Raw genomic sequence first — 23,651 nt, 5'->3', positions numbered from 1 at the left:
GGCAGGAGCGAGCACCCAGTGGACTGTATTTAAAAAGGCCATCTTAAAAGCCACTGGACTGTATGTAAGACAAATAACTAAAGGTAAAAGGAAGAAGAAACCGCTATGGTTTAGCAATGATGTAAGGACTATAGTCAATGAAAAAAAGGCTGCCTATAGGAGGTATAAAGAGTCTGGAAGTATAGCTGATAGGGAGGTGTATAAAATGAGACAGAAGGAGGCGAAACAGATAATATATGCTGCTAAAGCCTCAAAAGAGGAAGAAATTGCCAAATCTCTAAAGAAGGGGGATAAAACCTTCTTCAGATATATTAGTGATAAGAAGAAGAAAAACTGCGGCATCACGAAGCTTAGTACCGGGAAAAATACATGCATTAATGGGAATAAGGAGATCGCTGACCATTTCAATAGCTACTTCTGTTCAGTTTTCTCAAAAGACACCTTACAAAATAATACTATAGAGGGATATAGCATTGCCTCCAACTGTACGGATTCAGCTCCAGTGATCTTAGAAGCCGATGTCTTAGAAGAACTTGAACGATTAAAGATAAATAAGGCAATGGGTCCAGATGGCATCCACCCCAGAGTTCTTAAAGAACTCAGATCTGTCATTGCTACCCCCCTGACTGATTTGTTTAACCAATCCTTGTTAACAGGAGATGTTCCTGAGGATTGGAGAATGGCAAGTGTTGTGCCTATCCACAAGAAGGGCAGTAGAGAAGAAGCTGGTAACTACAGGCCAGTTAGCTTGACATCAGTTGTCGTTAAAATGATGGAGACTCTACTGAAAAAGAGGATAAATCAGCACCTAAAAAACAATAAATTATTGGACCCAAATCAGCATGGCTTTACTGAAGGCAAATCATGTCAGACTAATCTCATTGATTTCTTTGACTATGTCACAAAGGTGTTGGATGAAGGTGGTGCCGTGGATATTGCCTACCTGGACTTCAGCAAAGCCTTTGATACGGTTCCACATAAAGAGCTGATAGATAAATTAGTGAAGATTGGACTTAATCCCTGGATAGTTCAATGGATTTGCAGCTGGCTGAAGCATAGACACCAGAGGGTTGTTGTGAATGGCGAGTATTCTGAGCAGAGTCAGGTTACAAGCGGTGTGCCACAAGGGTCTGTTCTGGGTCCTATTCTTTTTAATATGTTTGTGAGTGACATAGGGGAAGGTCTGGTAGGGAAGGTTTGCCTATTTGCCGATGACTCTAAAGTGTGCAATAGGGTTGATATTCCTGGAGGCGTCGGCAATATGGTAAATGATTTAGCTTTACTAGATAAATGGTCAAAGCAATGGAAACTGCAGTTTAATGTTTCCAAATGTAAAATAATGCACTTGGGGAAAAGGAATCCTCAATCTGACTATTGTATTGGCAGTTCTGTGTTAGCAAATACTTCAAAAGAAAAGGATTTAGGCGTAGTGATTTCTGACAGTCTCAAAATGGGTGAACAGTGCAGTCAGGCAGTAGGGAAAGCAAGTAGGATGCTTGGCTGCATAGCTAGAGGTATAACAAGCAGGAAGAGGGAGATTATGATCCCGCTATATAGAATGCTGGTGAGACCACATTTGGAATACTGTGTTCAGTTCTGGAGACCTCACCTACAAAAAGATATTGACAAAATTGAACGGGTCCAAAGACGGGCTACAAGAATGGTGGAAGGTCTTAAATATAAAACGTATCAGGAAAGACTTAATGAACTCAATCTGTATAGTCTGGAGGACAGAAGGAAAAGGGGGGACATGATTGAAACATTTAAATATATTAAAGGGTTAAATAAGGTCCAGGAGGGAAGTGTTTTTAATAGGAAAGTGAACACAAGAACAAGGGGACACAATCTGAGGTTAGTTGGGGGAAAGATCAAAAGCAACATGAGAAAATATTATTTTACTGAAAGAGTAGTAGATCCTTGGAACAAACTTCCAGCAGACGTGGTAGATAAATCCACAGTAACTGAATTTAAACATGCCTGGGATAAACATATATCCATCCTAAGATAAAATACAGAAAATAGTATAAGGGCAGACTAGATGGACCATGGGGTCTTTTTCTGCCGTCAGACTTCTATGTTTCTATGTTTCTAAGTCGGAAAAGTTGTTTGTTTCCTTTGCATCAGATAAAGAGGGACTTGGAGTTTCATCGGCGTCCATTAGTCGTTGGATCAGGGAATGTATTGCGGAGGCATACAGAGCCCGTAACCAACCGGTACCACCAGGAGTGACGGCTCACTCAACAAGGAGTGCGGCGACCTCAGCGGCCTGGGCTACTCAGGCGTCCATAGATGACATCTGCAGAGCGGCAACATGGTCGACGCCATCAACTTTCATTCGGCATTACAAAGTGGACTCCTTCGCCTCAGCAGAGGCGGCTTTTGGGAGACGTGTTTTACAACGTGTTTGTTTATCTCCAACGTCCCTGACAAGACCTTCTCCCTCCCATGGGCCGTAAATCTCTGGTATATCCCATGTTGGACTCTCCTTCCAGATGCAATGGAGAAGAACCGTTGTACCTACCTGAACGGTCTTCTCAGTGCACTGGAAGGAGAGTCCAAACCCACCCGATACAGTTATGGGTGCAGGGACGCCGGAGTGGTCAGTTAGTCAGTTAATGGTTGTGTAATAAATTTGGTTATCCTCTTACTATGGTTTCTTTCGTTTTTAAAACTGGCTCATGGGGAGAGCAGAGGGGGCGGTGCTCAATTATATGTAAATTTCTAACTCAGTCTCTACCAATAGGATTGGAGTAATACCCATGTTGGACTCTCCTTCCAGTGCACTGAGAAGACCGTTCAGGTAGGTACAACGGTTCTTTAACAGCTCATGGCAAATAACAGATCCGCCCTCCCTACAAAAGAAAAGTGGTTTATTAATGGTAATCCTAAATGTATTTCTTAGAGACGCAAGAACATAAATCAAAAGGAAGGTAGCGTGTCTAATTTCCAAGCAGATATAACAAAGATTGTTTCTCTCTCGTCATTATGCCTTCTTTCTTGCTCAGAGAGTGATTGCTTTCTCCTTCTCCCTTCCACACACCTGCACACAACAATAAGGCAATTATGAGAGTGTGATTTGGGCTCCTGATATTGGCACCCCTAAAACACATTCTTCCAGTAGCCTTTGTTAGCCCTAGGCTCCACTCTGTAATTCCCTAGCAAGCCTGATCCATGATCAACCCTGATCACATTTTCCCAAAGCATGGGGAGGCTGTCCTAGGGCTTCATAGGCTGAATTAGAAATATGCTTTAATTTTCAGTATCCATGCCAGGAAGGGGTTCAAAAATTGCCTTTTGATTTTCCTAGAAAGCTTCTCAGCTTATTTATTTTATCTATTTATTTATTAGATTTGTATCTAGCTGCTTTCTCTGATCCCTGACACAAAGCATCCTTTTTTTTTTGTTCTTTTCTCTCTTATTCCAAAGGTGTTGGTTTTTTTTCCAAGAGACAACTGGATTTCCTGTTTTCTTTTCTTTGAAAACATTTCACTTCTCATCCAAGAAGCTACCGTGACCTGGATGACTGAGAATCCCCATAGATATTTATTCTCCCCCATCTAATTCTGTGGCTATGGTTATACCTTTGCCACCCAAGTGCACTAGAGGGCGCCAGCTGCTAAGCCAAGCCAGCGCAGAGGCCTTCCTTTCAGTTTTAGTGGAAACAATGGGCGCTAGGACTCCCCCACGTGACCAGGCTCTTAATTCCATCCACAGGCACATTATGTCTGGGAACAGCAACAGCGCATGCAACAGCAGCAGCTCCTCCGAAGGCAGCCTGCCGACTCATTGCTGACCCCAGCCGCACGGGGAAGCCACCGGCCCCTCTCTCGAGCTCATTCCTCACCCGCTCCGGCCACCGCCTGTCTACCCAGCCAGGACACGTCTTCCAAAGTCATCCCACTTCCAGTGCCAGAACAGTCCATCAAACCGCGCTTCACCACAGGTAACACGCCAGCTTTACAATATAACTCCAAGTAAATCATACTTTGGCCAAATGTTCTCTAAAATGTTAACCTGGATTGGGCCTGAGGAATATTAGAGTAGAAGACCATTAGGAAATCTAAGCATCTTGCAAGAAGGGAGTGACAAGTTACTTCTATACCAGTGATGGCTAATCTTTTTTGGTTCGCGTGCCAAAGGGGGGGGCACGGAGGGGGTCATTCATATGCATGCCCACACGCATGATTCCATGCAACACACACACACGCGCCTGTGACACACACACACACATACACACACTAGAATGCCCATTTTCTCTCTCTCCAGTCTTCAGAACCTTTCTAGGAGCCTGGAGAGGAGGAAAACAGCCCTCCAAGGGCAGAAAATGGCCTATTTGCCAAGTTCCAGTTTCCCCAACTTGAAATGGGCATTTCTGGCCTCTGGAGGGCCTGGGGTGGAATTTTTGCCCTCCCCAGGCTCCTAGAAAGGCTCTGAAGCCTGGGGAGAGCAAAAAAAAATGAACTTCCAGTTCAACCGGAAGTTGGCAAATGGAACGTTTCCAGCCTCCAGACGATCTCCAAATGGGTGGGGAAGGCCATTTTCACCCTCCCCAAGCTCCTAGAAAGGCTCTATAGCTTGGGGAGTGTAAAAAAACGGCCCGTACGTGCCAGAAATACGTGCCATAGATTTGTCATCATGGATATAGGCGGTACCTGGCTCACCAGTAGTAACTGTGAGAGGGATCTTGGCATCCTAGTGGACAATCATTTAAATAGGGGCCAGCAGTGTACTGCAACTGCTAAAAAAAGTCAACACAATTCTAGGCTGCTTTAACAGAGGGATAGAATCAAAATCACGTGAAGTGTTAACACCACGCTATAATGCCTCGGTAAGGCCATACTTGGAATACTGCCTTCAGTTTTGGTCACCATACTATAAAAATGATGTTAAGACTTTGGAAAGAGTACAGAGAAGAGCAGCAAAGATGATTAGAAGACAGGAGGCAAGAAGCAATAAGAAGAATGGTTGCTGGAATTGTGCGTGTGTCTAGTTTAATGAAAATAAGGACTAGGGATGATGTGATAGCAGTGTTCCAATATCTCAGGGTTGCCACAAAGAAGAGAGAGTCAATATATTCTCCCAAGCACCTCCAGGCAGGACAAGAAGCAATAGATGGAAACTAATTTCTTACGAAGAGAGACTGAGGGAACTGGGCATGGATAGCCTAGAGAAAAGGAGGGCCAGAGCGGACATGATAGCAGTCTACAAATATACGAGGGGATGTCACAGAGAGGAGGGGATCACTTTATTGTTCAGGGCACCAGAGGGCCGAACGAGGAACAACAGCTGGAAGCTGACCAAGGAGAGATTCAACATGGAGATAAGGAGGAACTTCCTGACGGTCAGAGCGATCAACCAATGGAACAACCTACCAGTGGACGTTGTGAACTCCAACACTCTGGACATTTTTAAGAGAAGATTGAACTGCCACTTGACTGGTGTACTATAGGGTTCCTGCTTGGGCAGGGGGTTGAACTCGATGGCCTTCATGGTCCCTTTCAACTCTAACAATAAATATTATTTATTTATTTATTGTTAGAGTTGAAAGGAGAGAAACAACGTAGAACTTAAGGAGAAATCACTGGAACAACTTGCCTCCAGAAGTTGGGAATGCTCCAACACTGGAAGTTTTAAGATGTTGGATAACCATTTGTCTAAAGTGGTGTAGGGTTTCCTACCTAAGCAAAGGGTTGGACTAGAAGACCTCCAAGGTCCCTTTCCAACTCTCTTATTCTGTCAGTCTCTTAATCAGTTTTTATTACAATGCTAATCACCCGATTCATATCCTAGAACTTTTTAGAGGAATGTTCTCAGGGATTAAGAAGAAAGTCTTCACGCAAAAAGTGTCCATCTGCAAAAAAAACACATTCCAGTGGAAAAGATTTTTAAGTTACAACTTCTCACCTCAAAAGTTGTCTTTTGTCCTAAAAAGACGATTCCAGGGGAGGAGGTCGATTCAATCTTCAGCAAACACTCAAGACTCGCTGGAAATGTAAAAACAAAAAGGCACCTTTTTTCATATGTGGTGGTCATGTCCTAAAATACAAAAAATCTGGAAAATAATTCACAACTGGCTCACTGAGATAATCAAAGAAGAAATAGAATATACTCCAGAAGGCATGTTGTTAGGAATCTGGAGGAGACATTACTCCAAACAAACTTTATTTCTTATAACCCACATAATCACAGCAACAAGATTAGCAATAGCACAATTATGGAAGAATGAACAGACCCCAACGGAAAATTTAATAATAGATAAAATATATAATTGTGTGGAAATGGACGAAATTACTAATTCAATAAAGGGAAATAAAATCAACAAATCAAAAAGGACATGGCAAAAATGGCATGAATGGATTCAAAAGAGAATATAGAAATAATATAACAGGCAACAGTACAATCGAAATGAACAACAGATACCTTGTAAATACTTTTATTTATCATTTAGGAATTGTAATAAATATTAGATAACAAGTGTATAAGAAATGAAGTACGCTAATGAATGTAGTAGGATAAAAAATAATGTAATTTACTAACAAAGAAGGGTTGTGATCTGTAAAACGGAACAAAATGTGATTTGAATTTTCTTCAATTTGAAAATATAATAAAGAAACTTTAAAAAAAAAAAGACTTGCTGGAAAAGCCCAGCTCTGTGAATGACTTGGATGCCTTTTTTTCCTCCTGTTGTAGGGATTGTGTATGACTCTGTCATGCTGAAACATCAGTGCTCGTGTGGAGACAACAGCAACCATCCTGAGCATGCAGGCCGAATCCAGAGCATCTGGTCTCGCCTGCAGGAACGCGGCCTACGCAACCAGTGTGAGGTAGGGGGCAGTGCAGGCCAGATGTGAATAAGGAACAGTCCTCTATTTTCCCGATCTGATTTAGCTACACAATCTGCAAGAAAAGTATTATTTGTTAGCTTTTCAATAAGTCCGTACCAGTGGTTCCCAAACCTTGTTTAAATCAGGTTAATGCCCTTTTAGGCTTCCCCCACATGAGTAGGAGCTCACTTTATGAATAGTAAGAATTATATGTCACCGGTGGGGGGGGGGCATCAGGATTTTAGAGATGCTTAGGTGGGGCATGGGCCAAAAAAGGTTGGGAACCACTGGTCTATACATTTTTTTAAACTAATGGCTAATTTGGTGGCTGTTTTTTTATTATTACATTTCTCCTTAGAGAGTGGTGAATTTTGAGGGATGGTTTTTAGAAACCTAAATGGCATCTCCTGCCACTGGTACTTTAGCTGCAATTAATTTGTGCAGTAATGTGGGCTAGAAACATATTTGAATCAAAATGTACAGTTCTTCACGTTTTGGCTCCCCCTCAGAACTTTAGCTTTGCTGTTGTTGACTTCCTATTACAGGATGAGAGATGACAGATATTTGCCACTTTGAATAGTTTATAAAATAGTAAAAGGGAGATATAAATAAATGAAAGAGGTACTGTTACTTCTCAAACTTTCTAAAACTCCGAGTAGCAACAGCAGTATTCAACAGCAGTACTCTATTGACTTTATAAAGGAAAGAGTTGTCTTTGTAGAAGAAAGATCGCTAAAGAAGCAATACAGAGGGTCCTTAATTTACTACCACAATTGTGACTGGAAAAATCTTTAAGCGATGGAGACATTAAGCAAGACATTACATGATAGCCATTTGCATCCTTCCCTGCTGTCTTCCCCCATTATCTTCACCTGGCAGAAGCCAGTTGGGAAGGCTGCAAATGCCAATCACGTAACCCAGGGCATAAATATATACTGGTTGGCAAGCATCTTAACTGTGATCATGTGACTGTGGGGATACCGCAACAGCTGTAAATCTGAGGACCAGTCATAAGTCACTTCTTTCTTTCATTGAGGAATTGAAACAATCATTCACTATAAACGAGTGGTCATAAATTGAGGGCTGCATACATTTAAATTACTGTGTAGTGTAAAACTAAAAGAGGAATTGATTCAAACTTGCATATGATTAAGAGGGAAATATTACTGTTCTGTCGGGCTCTCTGGTAGACTCCTCCCAAAAATTCACAGGTACAAATTTCAGACACACACACACGTTTGAAAATTCAGAACAATGTTCTTTATAATGAAAAGTCACTTAAACTAAGCCCTCTTATGGTATAGCAAAGAGCATTTTGTCTCCAAACAAACTGGTAATTTGTACAAGTCCCTTATCTGTTCTGTGATACTTAGCTTGCAGCTGTGAGGCAATTCACAGTCCTTCTTTCACAAAGTGAAACACACTTTGCTCTGGTTTAGTTTCAAAGCGGGGGAAAATCAGCACACAAAGGTCAAAGTCAGTAAAGCAGTCACGAAACACAACGATCAGATACTCCTCCACAATGGCCAAACCCACAGGCTGCTCTTTATAGCAGCCTCACTAATTACCACAGCCCCACCCAACCACAGGTGGCCTCATTTTCTTTGATAATAATCTCTCCATTGTTGTTGCCTATGCTTCGCTCTCCGCATGCGTGGCTGTATCATTAACTCTTGTTCTGAATCTAAGGAGGAGCTAGATAATTGATCTCCTTCTGAGCTGTCTGCCACACTCTCCTCCTCCCTGTCACTCATGTCTTCTTGGTCAGAGGAGCCTTCATCAGCAGATTCCACCGGGGGCAAAACAGGCCTGCAGCATGTGGATGTATCCCTCACATCCACAGTCCTTGGGGCAGGAGCTGGGCCAGAGCTAACCACAACAATTACTTGCAAGCATACTCCTTCCCTATGATTTCATGTAATTTTATTATTGTGTTTCAAGTAGAAATGGCATTTTAAATCTTTTTCCCTCCGCCTCTCTCTCTTTCTCTCTCTTCTCTCTTTTTTTTCTCTCTCTCATAATAAGTGCAGATAAATTCACGGTAGGACAAAGGACTCTTCACCAATGGTTATGGACTGCAATCTCTCACATTCTTCTTTGCAGATTAGTAGACAGATTTTTTTTTGACTACCCAGTCTAGGGCTAAGAGAGGAAAGTGGTTTATTTTATGAATATTTGAACGAGCTGGTTTTTTATCTGTATCTTGCAGATAAAGAGCAATACTTCATCTGCAGACAAAACAGATGGTAATAGTTAATTCTCTGGTGTGAAAAAAAAACCCTTTTCTGTTGATTTTTGCACGTCAGGCTGCTATAAAATACACAGGAGGTGGCCTATTTATTATTTCTGGTCAGTTGGCTGTTTTCCAGTTTAACTGGTTCGTCTACCCCCTCCCTCCCTCCTTCCCTCCCTTTCTCACTCCATCCCTCCAAATACCTGGTTATTATATTTTGGTGAGAATGGTAAGACTTCTTGTAGCCCAAATTTCTAAGCTCATCCACAAAGTATGAAAAAACTAAACCAATCTTTTTCCCATTTAAAGGAAAGGAAGTTTCTTTTTCTTGATGATGTATAAAAAAAACAGGTTGGATATTATTTTTTTTAAAAATCCTTATTTTCTAAGTTCCCCCTTCAATCCATTTTAGAATAGAGTGAGAACAGAAAAAGAAAGCTGGGGAAATCAAAAATAGGACAACTTTATTTAATCTCTTCCATGTGGTTTTGACTACAATGTCCTGAAGATTGCTTGGAATTCTGAGTTTTGCAGTCCCAGTACATTTGGGGTGGCTCTAGATTGGAAGAACCAAAAGATGAAGACATTTAGAACTTTTTCTGGAGGAACCCAAACCCAATAAAAAAAGCAATACTTTGTGTTCCCATATTGAAGCAACAATTACAATATAGGTAACAAATAAAATGCACAGTTTTGTGTATATTTTTGTTATCTATATTGTATTACTTTTTCTGAAGCAATAATTAGCCACGATTCTTTGTGAATACCTCTCCTTACACCCCTTCCCCATCATCTTATTTTCAGCCAGTGATTAAAATAATGGATATTTTCCATAGTTAAATGTTTTATCCACCGAGGCATACATAAAACCTAACTATAGATAATTCAAAAGCATTTGATGAATTGAGCGGCAAACAGGTTCCATAAATTCTAGCCAGGTTTTATGAAGATGCCTACTTTGCAGATGCCCGACAGATGTGCATCTCACCAGAAATATTCACACATCTCAAAGCAATTACGGACACTTCATTTCTTTTAAAACTCTTCAGTCCCCATATAGCTTGAATCAGAGATTTAGCTTTTCCTTTCCTCTGCTTTTCCCCCCCTTTTATTTAATATCTGCAAAGTAAGCTTAGATTCCCTTTCTATCTCTAGTATTTGCTCCAACTAGATTAACTAGGTGGATTATTTGTTTGTTTGTTTGTTTGTTTGTTAGTTAGTTATTTGGATTTCTATGCTGCCCTTCTCCGTACAGTCAGGAACACAAACTTTGTGGATGGACAGAATGTTCCCAGGCAACAGCAGTGTGCTTCTACACACACTCGCACAATACATATGCAAACACACAAACAGAAAGGGGGGGGGGAGAGAGAGCGATCTCCAGAAGGTTGTTTTAAACATGATAATGTTTTTATGGATGAAATAGAGGGAAGGAAAAAAACCCAGAATTGTTCCATCAGTCCGGGTAACAAGTTTAGAGAAATCTTTTAGCATAATGGTTGTGTACAAGCTGTTTCAATCATATTGCTTTGGGAAAATTTTCCCCATAGAATACAGGTAGTCCTCAATCTATGACCATAATTTGGGTCCAAAATTTATCTTGCTAAGTGAGACATTTGTTAAGGGAGTCTGCCCCATTTTATGATACTTCTTGCCGCCGTTGTTAAGTCAATACCTGCAGTTGTTAAGCTAGTTACTTGGTGGTTAAGTGAATCTGGTTTCCCCATTGACTCTGCTTGTCAGAAGGTCGCCGAACGGGGTAACCCAAGGACATAGAAACTCTGTCACAAGTATGAGTCAATTGCCAAGCGTATGAATTTTGATCTGGTGACCATAGGGCTGCTGCAATGGTCATAACTGTTTAAAACAGTCGTAAGTCACTTTTTTCAGTGCTTTTCTAATGTTGAACAGTCACTAAATGAATTGTCATAAGTCTGCCGGTACCTATATTCATGCCATGAGTCAGAGCTATCTGATCAGACTTTGTCCATTCTTAAGAGAGGCCCTGCATCCACGACCTTAAATGGTTGCCTCCTTTCAGGATGTCCCTCCCCCTTTAAGCAAGGCAAAGAGTCGGTCTAGCGCAGGGGTCACCAAACTTGGCAACTTTAAGACTTGTGGACTTCAACTCCCAGCTATGCTGGCTGGAGAATTATTGAAGTCCACAAGTCTTAAAGTTGCCATGTTTGAAGACCTCTGGACTAGAGACAGCCTCAATTTTTGGAAAGACCAGAATGCTGCAACTGGCTCTGAAGCAGCAGCTGATAAGTCAAATCCTAGAAATACAGGGTTACTCAAAAAGAATGAACTGATTTCATGACACATTGCTTTGGTTCTCAAGCATCGTCATGTAAGTCAGTGGCCATTTAAAAAAGGAGTTACCTAAGTTGTGAAGTGGAACACGTGTGTGACAGGAAATTACGATTGTGAATAGAATACTTGTAACTTGGCTGGAGTTTTGTATCACTTTTCCTTAACAAAACATTGCGTCATGAAATCAGTTCATTTCTTTCTGAAATAATACCCTGGATTATCTCTTTTCTCGGAGCCTCGCTATTTTCTCTCCAGCATCTCAGACAGCTTCCTGGAATATCCACAGAATAGCCGGTTGCATTGTCTGCTTGTCTTGTGATGTAAACCAACCAGTAATGGGTTGCAGTTGGTACAGCTGGTATCGGGGCTCCAGTAGCGGAAATTGAGATGTGCACCCATCTCTGCGCCCCCAATGCCTGCACATGATTTGGCTTCTGTGCATGAGCAGCAAGTTAAATCTCCCGCGAGGATTTCCCTGATTCTTGGTGGGGGTTTTGCTTCTGTGCATACACGGAACCAAAGGAATCGGCAAAAATCAGCAAAATCTTGCATGCGCGAGCATCCTTGTGTGAGATTTTGTGTGCTGCGCATGCGCAGAAGCCAAATATCGCACCCGGCACGCGCCTGCAGATGGGTACATGCCCACGATGATCCTGGAGAGCGTACCGCTGGTGACCAGTAGGTGGAACCCTCGCCTGAAACCCACCCTTGTTTTTCTGCTAGTGCCTTCGAGGACGCAAAGCAACATTGGAGGAGCTGCAGTCCGTTCATACTGAGCGCCACGTGTTGTTGTACGGCACCAACCCCCTCAGTCGCCTGAAGCTGGACAACGGCAAACTGGCAGGTAAGAGGCAATATAATGTCTCCCTTCATCCACAGATAGAAGTCAAGGAGAGACAAAGGAGACTCTTCTCATCTCTTGGAATCAAAACCTGCCAAAACCCTCTTGCAAACTCTTGGTGTTAGTGTCTCCTGTTGATATGCTCCATTTGATAAATACCCTCCCAGGATTAATAGTTGGCAAATGACTGAGTTGTGTTAGGGCAGGGGTAGGCAAAGTTGGTTCTTCTATGACTTGGTGGACTTCAACTCCCAGAATTCCTGAGTCAATCATGCTAGCTCAGGAATTCTGGGAGTTGAAGTCCACAGGTCATAGAAGAGCTAACTTTGCCTACCTGTGTTGGGGAGATTCCTAGAGAGGCCCCACAGTCAATGTTCCCTCTAATTTTTTTTCAGTGTGGGTGGAAAGGTATAGTGTCTGAGCGGCAGTCCCTTCGGGACTGTGCGGCATAGAAGTATGTATGTATGTATGTATGTATGTATGTATGTATGTATGAACGAACGAACGAACGAATAAATAAATAGAAAAAAATTCCGTTCTTTTTTATTAAAAGAAATTAATAATAAAACAAAACCAAAATCTATTACTATTAAAACTAAAACAACCAGCAAAACCAAAAACACAACTATTAATAAATCCATGCCTTAAAATCTTCATTTCTTAAATATTTATCATAGTATTATAGTAATCTAATAATACTATGAAAATCTATCTGAACACCAATGCATCAATTAATATATTTCCATATTTACTTTTCTATAATTTCATTCAATATTTCTAAGCTCAATTAATTTTCAGGCACTTAGCATTTACTATTACTAACTTTCATCAATCTTCTACATTTGCAAGTATATTTTAAATTCATAATGCAAACTCATAAAACCATACAGTACATTTCATAAACCCCTTATTTATCCTATGTATCTTCCATTAATTTTACCTATGTAATTCTATATAGTTCTAAAATTCTAAGTGCCAGCAGGAATCCTGCGAGAAACGCCTGCTGCCGGGCAAGTGACACGGCGCGCATGGCGGCAACTGAGGGGAAGCGGAAGGGCATCCCTCGGCGCTCTGTATTCAGACACTAGAGAAAGCCCGCAGGGCGACCTCCTTTGGTGTGAGGGGGCTGGCCTCCATCAGCCCCCCCAATTTTCTGCCTTCTTCTAAGGTCACAAGGGAGGTGGGTGCGTGTGACGGCAGCCTCAGACAGAGCCAGAGAAGCTGGAGGTTTCTCCCCGCCAACAGCTTGGGAGGGGTGGATCACCTGTTGGGCGGGGAGAAATGGCACCAGCTCTGGGCAGGCTTGAAAAACTCTGCACCATCCTTAGGATTCACCCGCGCAACAGCGCGCTACGTAGCTTAGAGGGAACACTGCCCACAGTGACTTCTCCTTGCCTTTTCTGGCTCTATTTCCTCCCAGGAGATTCCTAGAGTGGCCCCACGGAGGCTTCAACCCATTTTTTCCAGCCCTGTTTCCTCCCAGGAGATTCCTAGAGAGGCCCCAAGGAGGCTTCTCCCTGCCTTTTCTGGTTACAGTTTCGGAGGCTCGGGTTTGTAAACAGAAAATGGTTCTTGAGAAGAGACAAAAAAATCTTGAACACCCGGTTCTTATCTAGAGAAGTTTGTAAATAGAAGTGTTCTTAGGTAGAGGTACCACTGTACTATTGCCATTGCTCTGAAGATACAAAACATTCTCCAACTTGTCTCTGCAGAGAACTAAAATTCCTAGAGTTCCTTTGAATGTATTCTCCACCTTTTCAGATGGTTTGCGTGTAGCACTGTTGTACACCCACAATCTGACTCCCATATACTTGGTTACAGCCCCATTGCCTTCTCTTGCTTTCTTTCAGGAATCCTGTCCCAGCGGATGTTTGTCATGCTGCCCTGTGGTGGAGTTGGGGTAAGCGTCTTCTCCAGCAGGCGGGATGGTTTCCATCAACGATTCCTTCCCATACCTTGTTTCCCATCAAAACAGGCTGAAGTTGGTTTGTGCCAACTGGATTTCCAGGAAACAAAGGAAGCACAACCCTGGAATGCATGTGGGGCGGGGGGAGAGAAAGTTGGAAAGTTTTAGGTCCAAAAAGAGTTGCAGTTGGTTGGTCTGCCTATTGCTAACTGGCATATCTTAGCGTCTAAAATGAGTTCAGAGAATGTGATCCATTTCATGTCATGTGAGTACAAGGTATGAATCAGAACATGACGCAAATCTGATATTCAATCAAAGGGTGGGGTGTTATTTCTGGATAGATCTTTGTCACTCAGGCCACAAGGGTTAAGAAGTGCCTACCTCTCCTTTTTTAAATTATCATTATTATTATCAGCACTCCTTTTCCAGACTTTCTAATCTGGTTCTGGGTGATTGAGGGCTGCATCTATGCTTCTTTTCTCCAATTTGGCTTGTGAAGAAGGCAGTGGTTCTCAACCTTTCTAATGCCGCGGCCCCTTAATACAGTTCCTCATGTTGTGGTAACTCCCATCCATAAGTCTAGCGCCAATTCTCCCAACAAAGCTTTAAGCTGATTGGCAGGAAGGTCAGAGGGACACTCCCACTGTAAACGCCTGATTGGTCAGATTGTAAAATGTTCCAAGGCGCCAGAATAGAAGCTTTAGTTCCTAACACCATGGGAAATTTGTCTTTTCCCATGGTCTTAGGCGACCCCTGTGAAACGGACATTCGACCCCCAAAGGGGTCCCGACCCCCAGGTTGAGAACCACTGGATTAAGGGGACAAGCCAAAAGGTAGAGATTCCTACCTATCACTTCCATGGCAAGATTGCTGCCTACCCCAACATGCTACTCAATTCTTTCACATCTTGGGAGCATTGGCAAAGAGCAGAGGTCCTCCAAGAAACTGGAAGAGGAACTTCCAGTAAACCGTCCCACCCCACTTGCTCAGCTTCAGAACGTTAAGGCCAAAATATTCCTAGATTGGAACAGCATCTTGGCAACTTCTGTTGATGGGCAAGGGATGTCTCACTAAGCCCATTGGCCAGAGGAAACGTATCCATGGACCTCCAAATCTGTTTGGACTAGGATCCCCTAGTGAATTAGATAGAGGTACTTTGAAGGCCAACATCAATTAGAAGACTCCAGTTGTCTCTAGTAAGCTTCACCATGCTGTTCCTCAGGTTATTGTGAAGTCACTGAGTCATATGTGAATCCCACCAGGGTTTTCTGTGTAGGCTTGACAAAAGCTGGTTGTCATATACCATGTGATGGCCAATGAATTCAGCTCAAATGTTTTGGGGGCGGGGAATCTTGGTAAAATGTACGCACCGGCAAATAAATACATTTGGCCCATCCTAGCTAAGTCCCTTACTTTAAAAAAAACCCAACACCTTTCTTCAGTGTGTCCTTTTCTCCAGCCATACACTTGTCCTCTATATCTGGTTCATAAGAAAACGATTTGTATTTGAGCAAATACAGGTAGTCCTCAATTTACAACAGTTCAAGTTATAACGGCCCTGGAAAAAAGTGACTTATGGCCCTTTTTCCACACCACTGCCGCATCCCCAAAATTCAAATGCTTAGCAACTAGTTCTCTGTTTATGTCCATTGCTGTGTCCCAAGGTCATGTGATCCCCTTTTTTACAACCTTCTGACAAACAAAGTAATACAGTGATGGCAGATTCACTTAACAACTGGGGGTACCAACTTAGCAAATGCAATAATTCCCTTAGAAACATAGAAGATTGACGGCAGAAAAGGACCTCATGGTCCATCTAGTCTGCCCTTATACTATTTCCTGTATTTTATCTTAGGATGGATGGATGTTTATCCCAGGCATGTTTAAATTCAGTTACTGTGGATTTACCAACCACGTCTGCTGGAAGTTTGTTCCCAGCATCTACAACTCTTTCAGTAAAATAATATTTTCTCATGTTAAATCATTTAATAACTACAGTGATTCACTTAAGCAATTGTGGCAAGAAAGGTCACAAAATGGAGCAGAATCCCTGTCTCGCTTAGCAATAGAAATTTCAGGCTCAATTGTGTTCGTTAAGTTGAGGACTACCTGTAAAGAACTTGCAGACAGTCGCAGAGTTTGGATGGGGGACAATTATACCATTGACACCTATTTCCTGACCTAGTAAATTGGATATCGAACAGTTCTTGGCTAGACTTTCCATTAGCGCATGATTTGCAGTGTAAACCAGATTATTGTGTGAAGAGCCTTTCACCCAGTGAGCTCTGCCTACAGTCTGAAGGTAATAATCCAGACCTTGGCTGTCTCTTATTTAGCAAGAATAGCGCTCCGTACTGCTGGAACGACAGCGGTCTATTGCACCCCCTTCTATTTCTTACCCCACTTCCATTCCGATGTTCAGTCCCAGCCTTGTTCAGACGTTACTCTTGAGAAGGGTTGGGGGAATAGGGTTAGGTTGGAGAAAATCTCCCTGGCCCCTCCTTCTCTCTGTCTCTTGTGTCCCTCCCTCTGGGCTCTCTGCCATGTTCAACTTTCGTTCATCGCCTTCTTGGGTGCCTTTTTTTTTTCTCTCACTCTCTTTTTTCCAGGATGCTGCCTTCCCCGACCATCCCTCTTCTCCTTCTCTTAACCTTTGGCTCCCTTTCTCTTGCTCTCTGCTCCTTCTCTCTTTCCCCCCCTTTCCTTTGTCCTTACTGACGGGGGCTTGGATCTTCTCTTCCCCCCTCCCTTGCACCCGGAGAGAAAGAGAGGGAGAGGGAGTTGCGCGCCTGGAGCACTAAGGCAGAAGGCAGGCTCTGCTCACACATGGAGTTGATCAGAAGAGAATCTCTGAGGTTTTCCGGCTCTTACTTTGCCGATGACGTGATCCTGATCAAACCAAGATGTTTGTTTTTGAGAGAGAAAAAAAATCAAATAGAATCAAGAAGGTAAAAAGAATGGGTTCTTCCTGCCCCCAACTTTTGCAACTAACTCTAGAGTGGGGGGTGGGTGGGGGGATGTGTTGGGAAAGCTCTCCTGCATGTTGGTGTCGAAGGAACCTGTGGGAGCCCAGCATAAGTTGAAGAATTGGGGATGGGGTTGTTATCTAGACAAGGTTGCTGTTGTGGTTCATGAAGGGGCACGTGTTGCATGCCAAGGGCTGCACCGTTCTGGGTTTTGCCCTCAAAGAGAGGATGTCCATGTCAATAGAGCTGCATTTGACAGTTGATTTGATCGGAGAGCCCTGAAAAGAACTTCTCTCTGGAAAAAAAAAAGGAAGAAAAATCTCCTTGGTCCAAAACTAGTGATGATGTCCAACAACTTTTCCACTGGTTTTCTCCTACCCCATCTCATGGGAGGCTGTATGTGTGTTTGTGTGCATATACCATTAGTTCCATGTCGTGGGTTGATTTGTTGCTGTGTGCAGAAAATGTAACCACAGGGGGCCCTTTCTGTAGACTGAACTCTTCTTTGTCTCCTACTGGGTTCCAGGTGGATAGCGACACCATTTGGAACGAGATGCACTCCAGCAATGCTGCACGGTGGGCAGCTGGCAGCGTGACCGAGCTGGCCTTCAAAGTGGCCAGTCGACAGCTTAAGGTAAGAGCCCTGATGGGACATCAGGATAGATAGATAGATAGCCGCCCCGAGTCTACGGAGAGGGGCGGCATACAAATCCAATCAAGCAAGCAAGCAAGCAAGCAAGCAAGCAAGCAAGCAAGCAAGCAAGCAAGGAAACAAGAAAGAAAGAAAGAAAGAAAGAAAGAAAGAAAGAAAGAAAGAAAGAAAGAAAGAAAGAAAGAAAGAAAGAAAGAAGAGTGCCCAGTGATGGGCTAACAAAACTTTTACTACCACACTGTGGGCATGGCTTATGCATTTTCTTTCAACATCTTTCAGTGCAAATTGGGTACACTGGGGTGGAGCTCCATTTTCGGTACCCCACTGCATTCCCTCCCATCCGGGCAATAGCCTACCCCTAGGAGCGCCCTTCTACCCACCCCTTGGATTGCTAAGGCAAAAGAGCAAGTGCTGATATCAAAGGGGGGCGGGGGTTTTCCAAAGTGCATTTTTGCAAAATGCAGAATTGCATGAATTTCCCATGCACATCTGTCCGTTCTACTCCTCTCCCTTTTCAAGGATGCTTTTCACTTTTCAGTGCATGCACACCTTCAAGTTAGCATCGAGGTCCCTGCAGTTTTCTTGGTAAGATTTGGTTTGCCATTGCCTGCTTCCTGGGCTGAAAGAGTGTGACTGGCCCAAACTCATCAAGCTAGCTGTGTGCCTAGGGTGGGACTAGAACTGATAGTCTCTTGATTTCTAGCCTGATGCCTTAAGCCAGTGGTTCTCAACCTGGGAATTGGGACCGTTTCATAAGGGGTCGCCTAAGACCATGGGAAAAGACAAATTTCCCATGGCGTTAGGAACTAAAGCTTCTGTTCTGGCGCCTTAGAACATATTTTTACAATAATAACCCTGTTTATTTATAATGTCCTTTTATCAAAGGGCATAACAACAAGCCATATGCAGTTTATGAGACACACAATAATACTTAACAGGTTAATAAATATCCCCTCCCTCCCCCATATCCTGCAATTCCCCACATCCTATGATATACAGTTGATAAAGACAGAAACAATTGATAAAGACAGACAGACTGTTCTGACCAATCAGGCATTTATAGCGGGGGTGTCCCTGTGACCTTCCTGCCAATCAGCTTAAAGCTCTGTTGAGAGAATTGGCGCTAGACTTATGGTTGGGAGTCACCACAAGATGGGGAACTGTATTAAGGGGTTGCAGCATTAGAAAGGTTGAGAATTACTGCAAGTGTTACATCCAATTAATTGGCTGTCTCTTTCTAAAATTGTTTTCCATCATTCTGTTTCTGGCTTCAGAGTTTGGGTGGACTACCATCAGCGCATGGCCCTGTGGGGCAATTTCTGGTATCCCAGCAGGACCTTCGATGGTCAAGGAATTAAAAAGTGCCCACATCTCCCAACCTCACATACACATTTTCATCCTTGCTGGGTATTCCAAAAGACTGGATGACTTTTGGAGGGGGGGGGGGATCCTGCAAAATCTGAAGTGGTGTATGGAAATAGGTATAATTTCCATTAATGATTCTGACAAGGATAATCGGACTCCTCCCTCTGCCCCTAAACTTGATTTCAACTTGTTATAGCCCAGAACAGTTGCACATATATATCTGAAAGAGGGAGCAGGTGTTCCTAGTCCTCTTCTGATTAGTGTAACTTTCTGTTAAAAAACTTGCCCAAAACTGGATCCTCCAGTGAAGTCACAACTGCAGCTGGTTAAGCGGAAGGACCTTCTGTGGTGACTCCAAGGCTTTGGCAATGGCTTCAAGGAGGTGTAGCAAGGGCCTTTGTTGTTGGGCTTTCAAGGGAACAAATGCTCAATTATATTCACAGGCATTTGGCAGCTGAACCTGGGAATGTGTTTTAATTGAACACTTACCCATTTCAGTTGTGAGGCTGGAGAGAGAAAGAAAGAGAGGGAGAAGGAGAGAGAGAGAGGGAGGGAGGGAGAGAAAGAAGGCCTTACTGGTTGCCGTTTTTTCCAGCTTTTATTCTCATCTTCTTCCTTGAGGTAATTGTTTCTTCCTTCACAGAGGAATTCCATTCCAATCAGGAAACATAACATGATTGTGTTGATGTCATGGAGTGGTATAGCTAATCAGATTTGACTAGTAATGACATCTCAGAGCATAAACAAAGCTGTTTTAATTAGAAGTAATAAAATAAAGGCCCCTATGAAACAGCTCAGTCGTTCTCACCCTGTAGGACTGATCATATTATGTCTCTTCAAAGGCAAAATGTTGCTGAAAAGAGAACACCTTTTATAATACTTTGCAAATATTTGCAGTTTTTAATGTATCAGAAGGGTGCCACTTTTAAAAACGTAGAATTGTTTTCAATTTCTTTTAGTAGTTTAATGGAATGGGACACAGTGGGTTGGGTTTGTTTCCTTACTATTTTTGAAAAGGACCTTAATCTTAAAGAAAGGCAAGCAAAATAATACAACTTTTAACTTATCTTGCCAAAGTGCGAAAAATGTAATAATAATTATTAAACAGAAAATCTTAAATGAGAAAGTAGCAGGTGAGGAAAAAAAGTTTAGTGGTCATTTAATGGTTGATTGCCAAGCAAGTTCATTGCTCTTATGTTTTGGGGAAAATTAGTGGGACTTGAATTCATCTTGGCTAATTTTTCAATTGCTTTCATTGGGAAATATATATTTTTCCCTCTGGATTTAACATAACGTTTTTTCCCCGTATCTGAAATATTTAATATGACTATATTAGTATTACTAGTCCTTATAATTATAACAATGAATGAAAATTCACATATAATTGAATGGAGTGTTTACTGCCATCTTCATTGCTTATTTCACCCTATGACAATCATTAAGTTTTGCACCACATGATTCTTGACAAATCTATATTTTATTTTATGTACACTGAGAGCATATGCACCAAGGCAAATTCCTTGTGTATCCAATCACACTTGGCCAATAAAGAATTCTATTCTATTCTATTTAAACAGGAAAGAACTATTCTCACACACTCCCCGCGACTCACCCGATTTCCCCAATACCTTAAAATCTTATCTGGATTTGGGGAGTATAAGAAGTCATCATTTAGTGACTTCCTCATTTAGCAATCATTTGCAATTACAACAGTACTGAAAAAAATAACTTTATGACCAATCCTTTTACACTTACAGGTCTGTAAAGCAAAAGGAAAGCTGAAGTAGGGTCATAAACAATCACAGTTTCACTTAGTGACTGCTTTGCTTAATGACAGCTACTAAACAAGGTCAGCCCTTATAGGGGGGAGATTTCAGGAAAGAGGACAGGAGAGAAAATCTCATCGAAGGTACACACAACATTAGATGTGCCCATTTGAATTTTTGCTTGGAGGAAAAAAAATTAAATTTTGAACATTCATGAGTTACGCTGTAACATTTCAAAAGAGAAAGCACTGGATTGCATGACTTTCCAACAGATGAAATGATGGTGATCCAGCCACACTTTAAGCACTTCCGTGTGTCGGCTTGTTTTCCTGTTCCCTACTAACATTTAAAGAATTTAACCAGAGGAGCACTCCTATATCATAGGATCCCTAAACACGGCTGACCATTGGGTTGTAATAAATGCTTTTTGTAAGCTAAAGCCCATTCTGAGCATTTGACAAGCCAATAGTCAAAATCCGTAGATCTTTTTACCCTTAACAGAAAAAGACATGCTATGATTACATTACATGCAATCTCGTAATAGGAAGTAACATAACCACATCTTAATAAGAAAATCCAATTAAAGGATGAAAGAGCTCAAACAGAAGAACAAACCACTAAAGGTGGGGGGAGCATCCTATCAATCACCTTTCAGCCAAATAAACGAAATATATGATTCAAATAAATGCAGCTTTACCCCCACCCCCGCCTTATAGTGACCGATCCTGTTAACAGCAATGGTTTGGTGGGTTGTGATGGACTATGGGGAGATGAGAGGGTTCTGTGTTAGTGCAAACGCCTGCCGTTCACACAAGTGGAATCGAGTGTGTGCTTACCCATCATTTGCACAGCCTAGTTGTGAATGCTCCACCGCTAGGAGAGCTAGGAACTGTGAATTATAGTAATGCATGCTGTCGCTACTTTTTTCACTTTGATGCAACATTTATTTTAAGTGCTGTGCATGCATGTAGTCCTCAATGTACGACCTCAACTGAGCCCAACATTTATTTTATTGAGCGAAACATTTGTGAAGTGGGTTTTGCCCCATTTTACAAGGTTTTTTTCCCTGCCACTTTTGTTAAGCGAATCTCCGCAGTTGTTAAAATGGTTAACTTGGTTGTTAAGTGAATTTGGTTTCCCCCGTTGACCTCTTGTGTCAGAGGGTTGCACAAGGGGAATCGTGTGACCTCGGGACACTGCAGCCGTCATAAATATGAGTCAATTGCCAAGCCTACGTATTTTATTCTCATGCTGCAGCGGTCATAAGTGTGAAAAAGGGTCACTTCCCCAGTGCCGTCATCACTTTGGTCACTAAAGTGGGGGCGGCATAGAAAATAAAAAATTGAATTGAATTGAATTAAATGAACTGTTGTAAGTTGAGGACTATCTGTACTGACCACGACAACAGTATTAACTGTGCTGTTTCCTTTTCCTTTTTAATATCTTACAGAATGGCTTCGCCGTTGTACGACCTCCAGGACACCACGCTGATCCCTCCACAGCAATGTAAGGAGAATCACCGCTTCTGTGTCTTCCCTCTCATGAGCCACGGTTTATCGTCCTGCCCCTAAGGCAGTGAGGGCGAACCTCTTTTTCCTCAGGTGCCGCCGAAAGCATACGGGCACTATTGTGTGCATTCACGTGCCCACATAATTCAGTGCCCCCTGTGCCCCACCCCTTGCACATGCGTGTGAAACCCCTCATGCTGCCCTGCTTCCACACAAATATACATAACCTGCTCTCCTGCTTCTCGACTTCCGGTGGGCCCAGTAGGCCTGTTTTTCACCCTTCCCTGGAGCCTGGGGAGGGTGAAAACGGTCTCCCCCAGTGCCCAGAGGCTCTCTGGAAACTGTCCATTTCCCAACTTCCAGTGGGCCCGGTAGGCCTGTTTTTCACCCTCCCCCGGCTTACAGAGGATTCCCTGGAGCCTGGGGAGGGTGAAAACGGTCTCCCCCACTGCCCAGATGTCCTCTGGAAACTGTCCATTTCCCAACTTCTGGTGGGCCCTGTAGGCCCATTTTTCACACACACTCAGGCTCCAGAGGCTTTCTTGGAGCCTGGGGAGGGTGAAAACGGTCTCCCCCACTGCCCAGAGGCTCTCTGGAAATTGGAAACTGCCCATTTCCCAACTTCCAGTGGGCCCTGTAGGCCTGTTTTTCACCCTCCCCGGGATTCAAATGATTCCCTGGAGCCTGGGGAGGGTGAAAATGGTTTCCCCCACTGCCCAGATGTCCTCTGGAAACTGTCCATTTCCCAACTTCCAGTGGGCCCTGTAGGCCTGTTTTTCATCCTCCCCAGGCTCCAGAGGCTTTCTTGGAGCCTGGGGAGGGTGAAAACACACTCCCCTGTCCCCCTGGGGGCCCTCCAGTAACCGAAAATGCCCTCCCAGAGCCTCCTCGCAAGCCAAAAATCAGCTGGCAAGTCGCACATGTGTGCTGGAGTTGAGCTAGGACAACAACTTGTGTGCTGGCAGATATGGCTAAAGTACCTATGTCTATTAGGAAGATAAGCCCTGGCTGGGCTGTCATGTGTTGATGTTCCTGTGCTGTCAATGTTCCACACTCTCTCTGTGACATCACATGCACAGTTGGAACGCAAGGGCATTGGGTCTGTTCTTGACAACGGTGAAGGTGGCTGAGAAAGCTGGGGAATAAACAGCAATGGATACATCAGATGTAGCCCTGGATTTATGTTGGGTATGCCTTAGATCTCATTAAGCAAGGTGATAAGAGAGAGTAGAGTTCCATCCGTCAGAGTCAGGCAGAAATAAATAAACCAAAAAGAA

At 42.9% G+C, this 23,651-nt stretch overlaps 1 protein-coding gene across 22 annotated transcripts in view; it reads left to right on the top strand.

The window, feature by feature from the left end:
• The window catches only part of HDAC7 (histone deacetylase 7), a 322,508-nt gene that overhangs the window by 275,808 nt on the left and 23,049 nt on the right, over nucleotides 1-23,651 (top strand). For 15 of the 22 annotated variants that reach the window (XM_070741038.1, XM_070741042.1, XM_070741044.1 and 12 more), the window contains 7 exons: nucleotides 2,744-2,800; nucleotides 3,715-3,943; nucleotides 6,691-6,824; nucleotides 12,094-12,214; nucleotides 14,062-14,111; nucleotides 17,610-17,717; nucleotides 22,317-22,372. In XM_070741038.1, the coding sequence (XP_070597139.1) occupies nucleotides 2,744-2,800; nucleotides 3,715-3,943; nucleotides 6,691-6,824; nucleotides 12,094-12,214; nucleotides 14,062-14,111; nucleotides 17,610-17,717; nucleotides 22,317-22,372 (755 nt within the window). Of the gene's footprint in view, nucleotides 1-2,124; nucleotides 2,648-2,743; nucleotides 2,801-3,714; nucleotides 3,944-6,690; nucleotides 6,825-12,093; nucleotides 12,215-14,061; nucleotides 14,112-17,609; nucleotides 17,718-22,316; nucleotides 22,373-23,651 lie in introns of those variants that run through there. The other 7 variants (XM_070741043.1, XM_070741051.1, XM_070741041.1 and 4 more) reach the window with 2 other exon arrangements.

The sequence above is a fragment of the Erythrolamprus reginae genome, chromosome 2 (genome assembly GCF_031021105.1).
Source record: "Erythrolamprus reginae isolate rEryReg1 chromosome 2, rEryReg1.hap1, whole genome shotgun sequence".
Taxonomy (NCBI): domain Eukaryota; kingdom Metazoa; phylum Chordata; class Lepidosauria; order Squamata; family Dipsadidae; genus Erythrolamprus; species Erythrolamprus reginae.
Note: the sequence above shows the minus strand (reverse complement) of the source record. Positions and strands in the feature narration are given on the sequence as shown.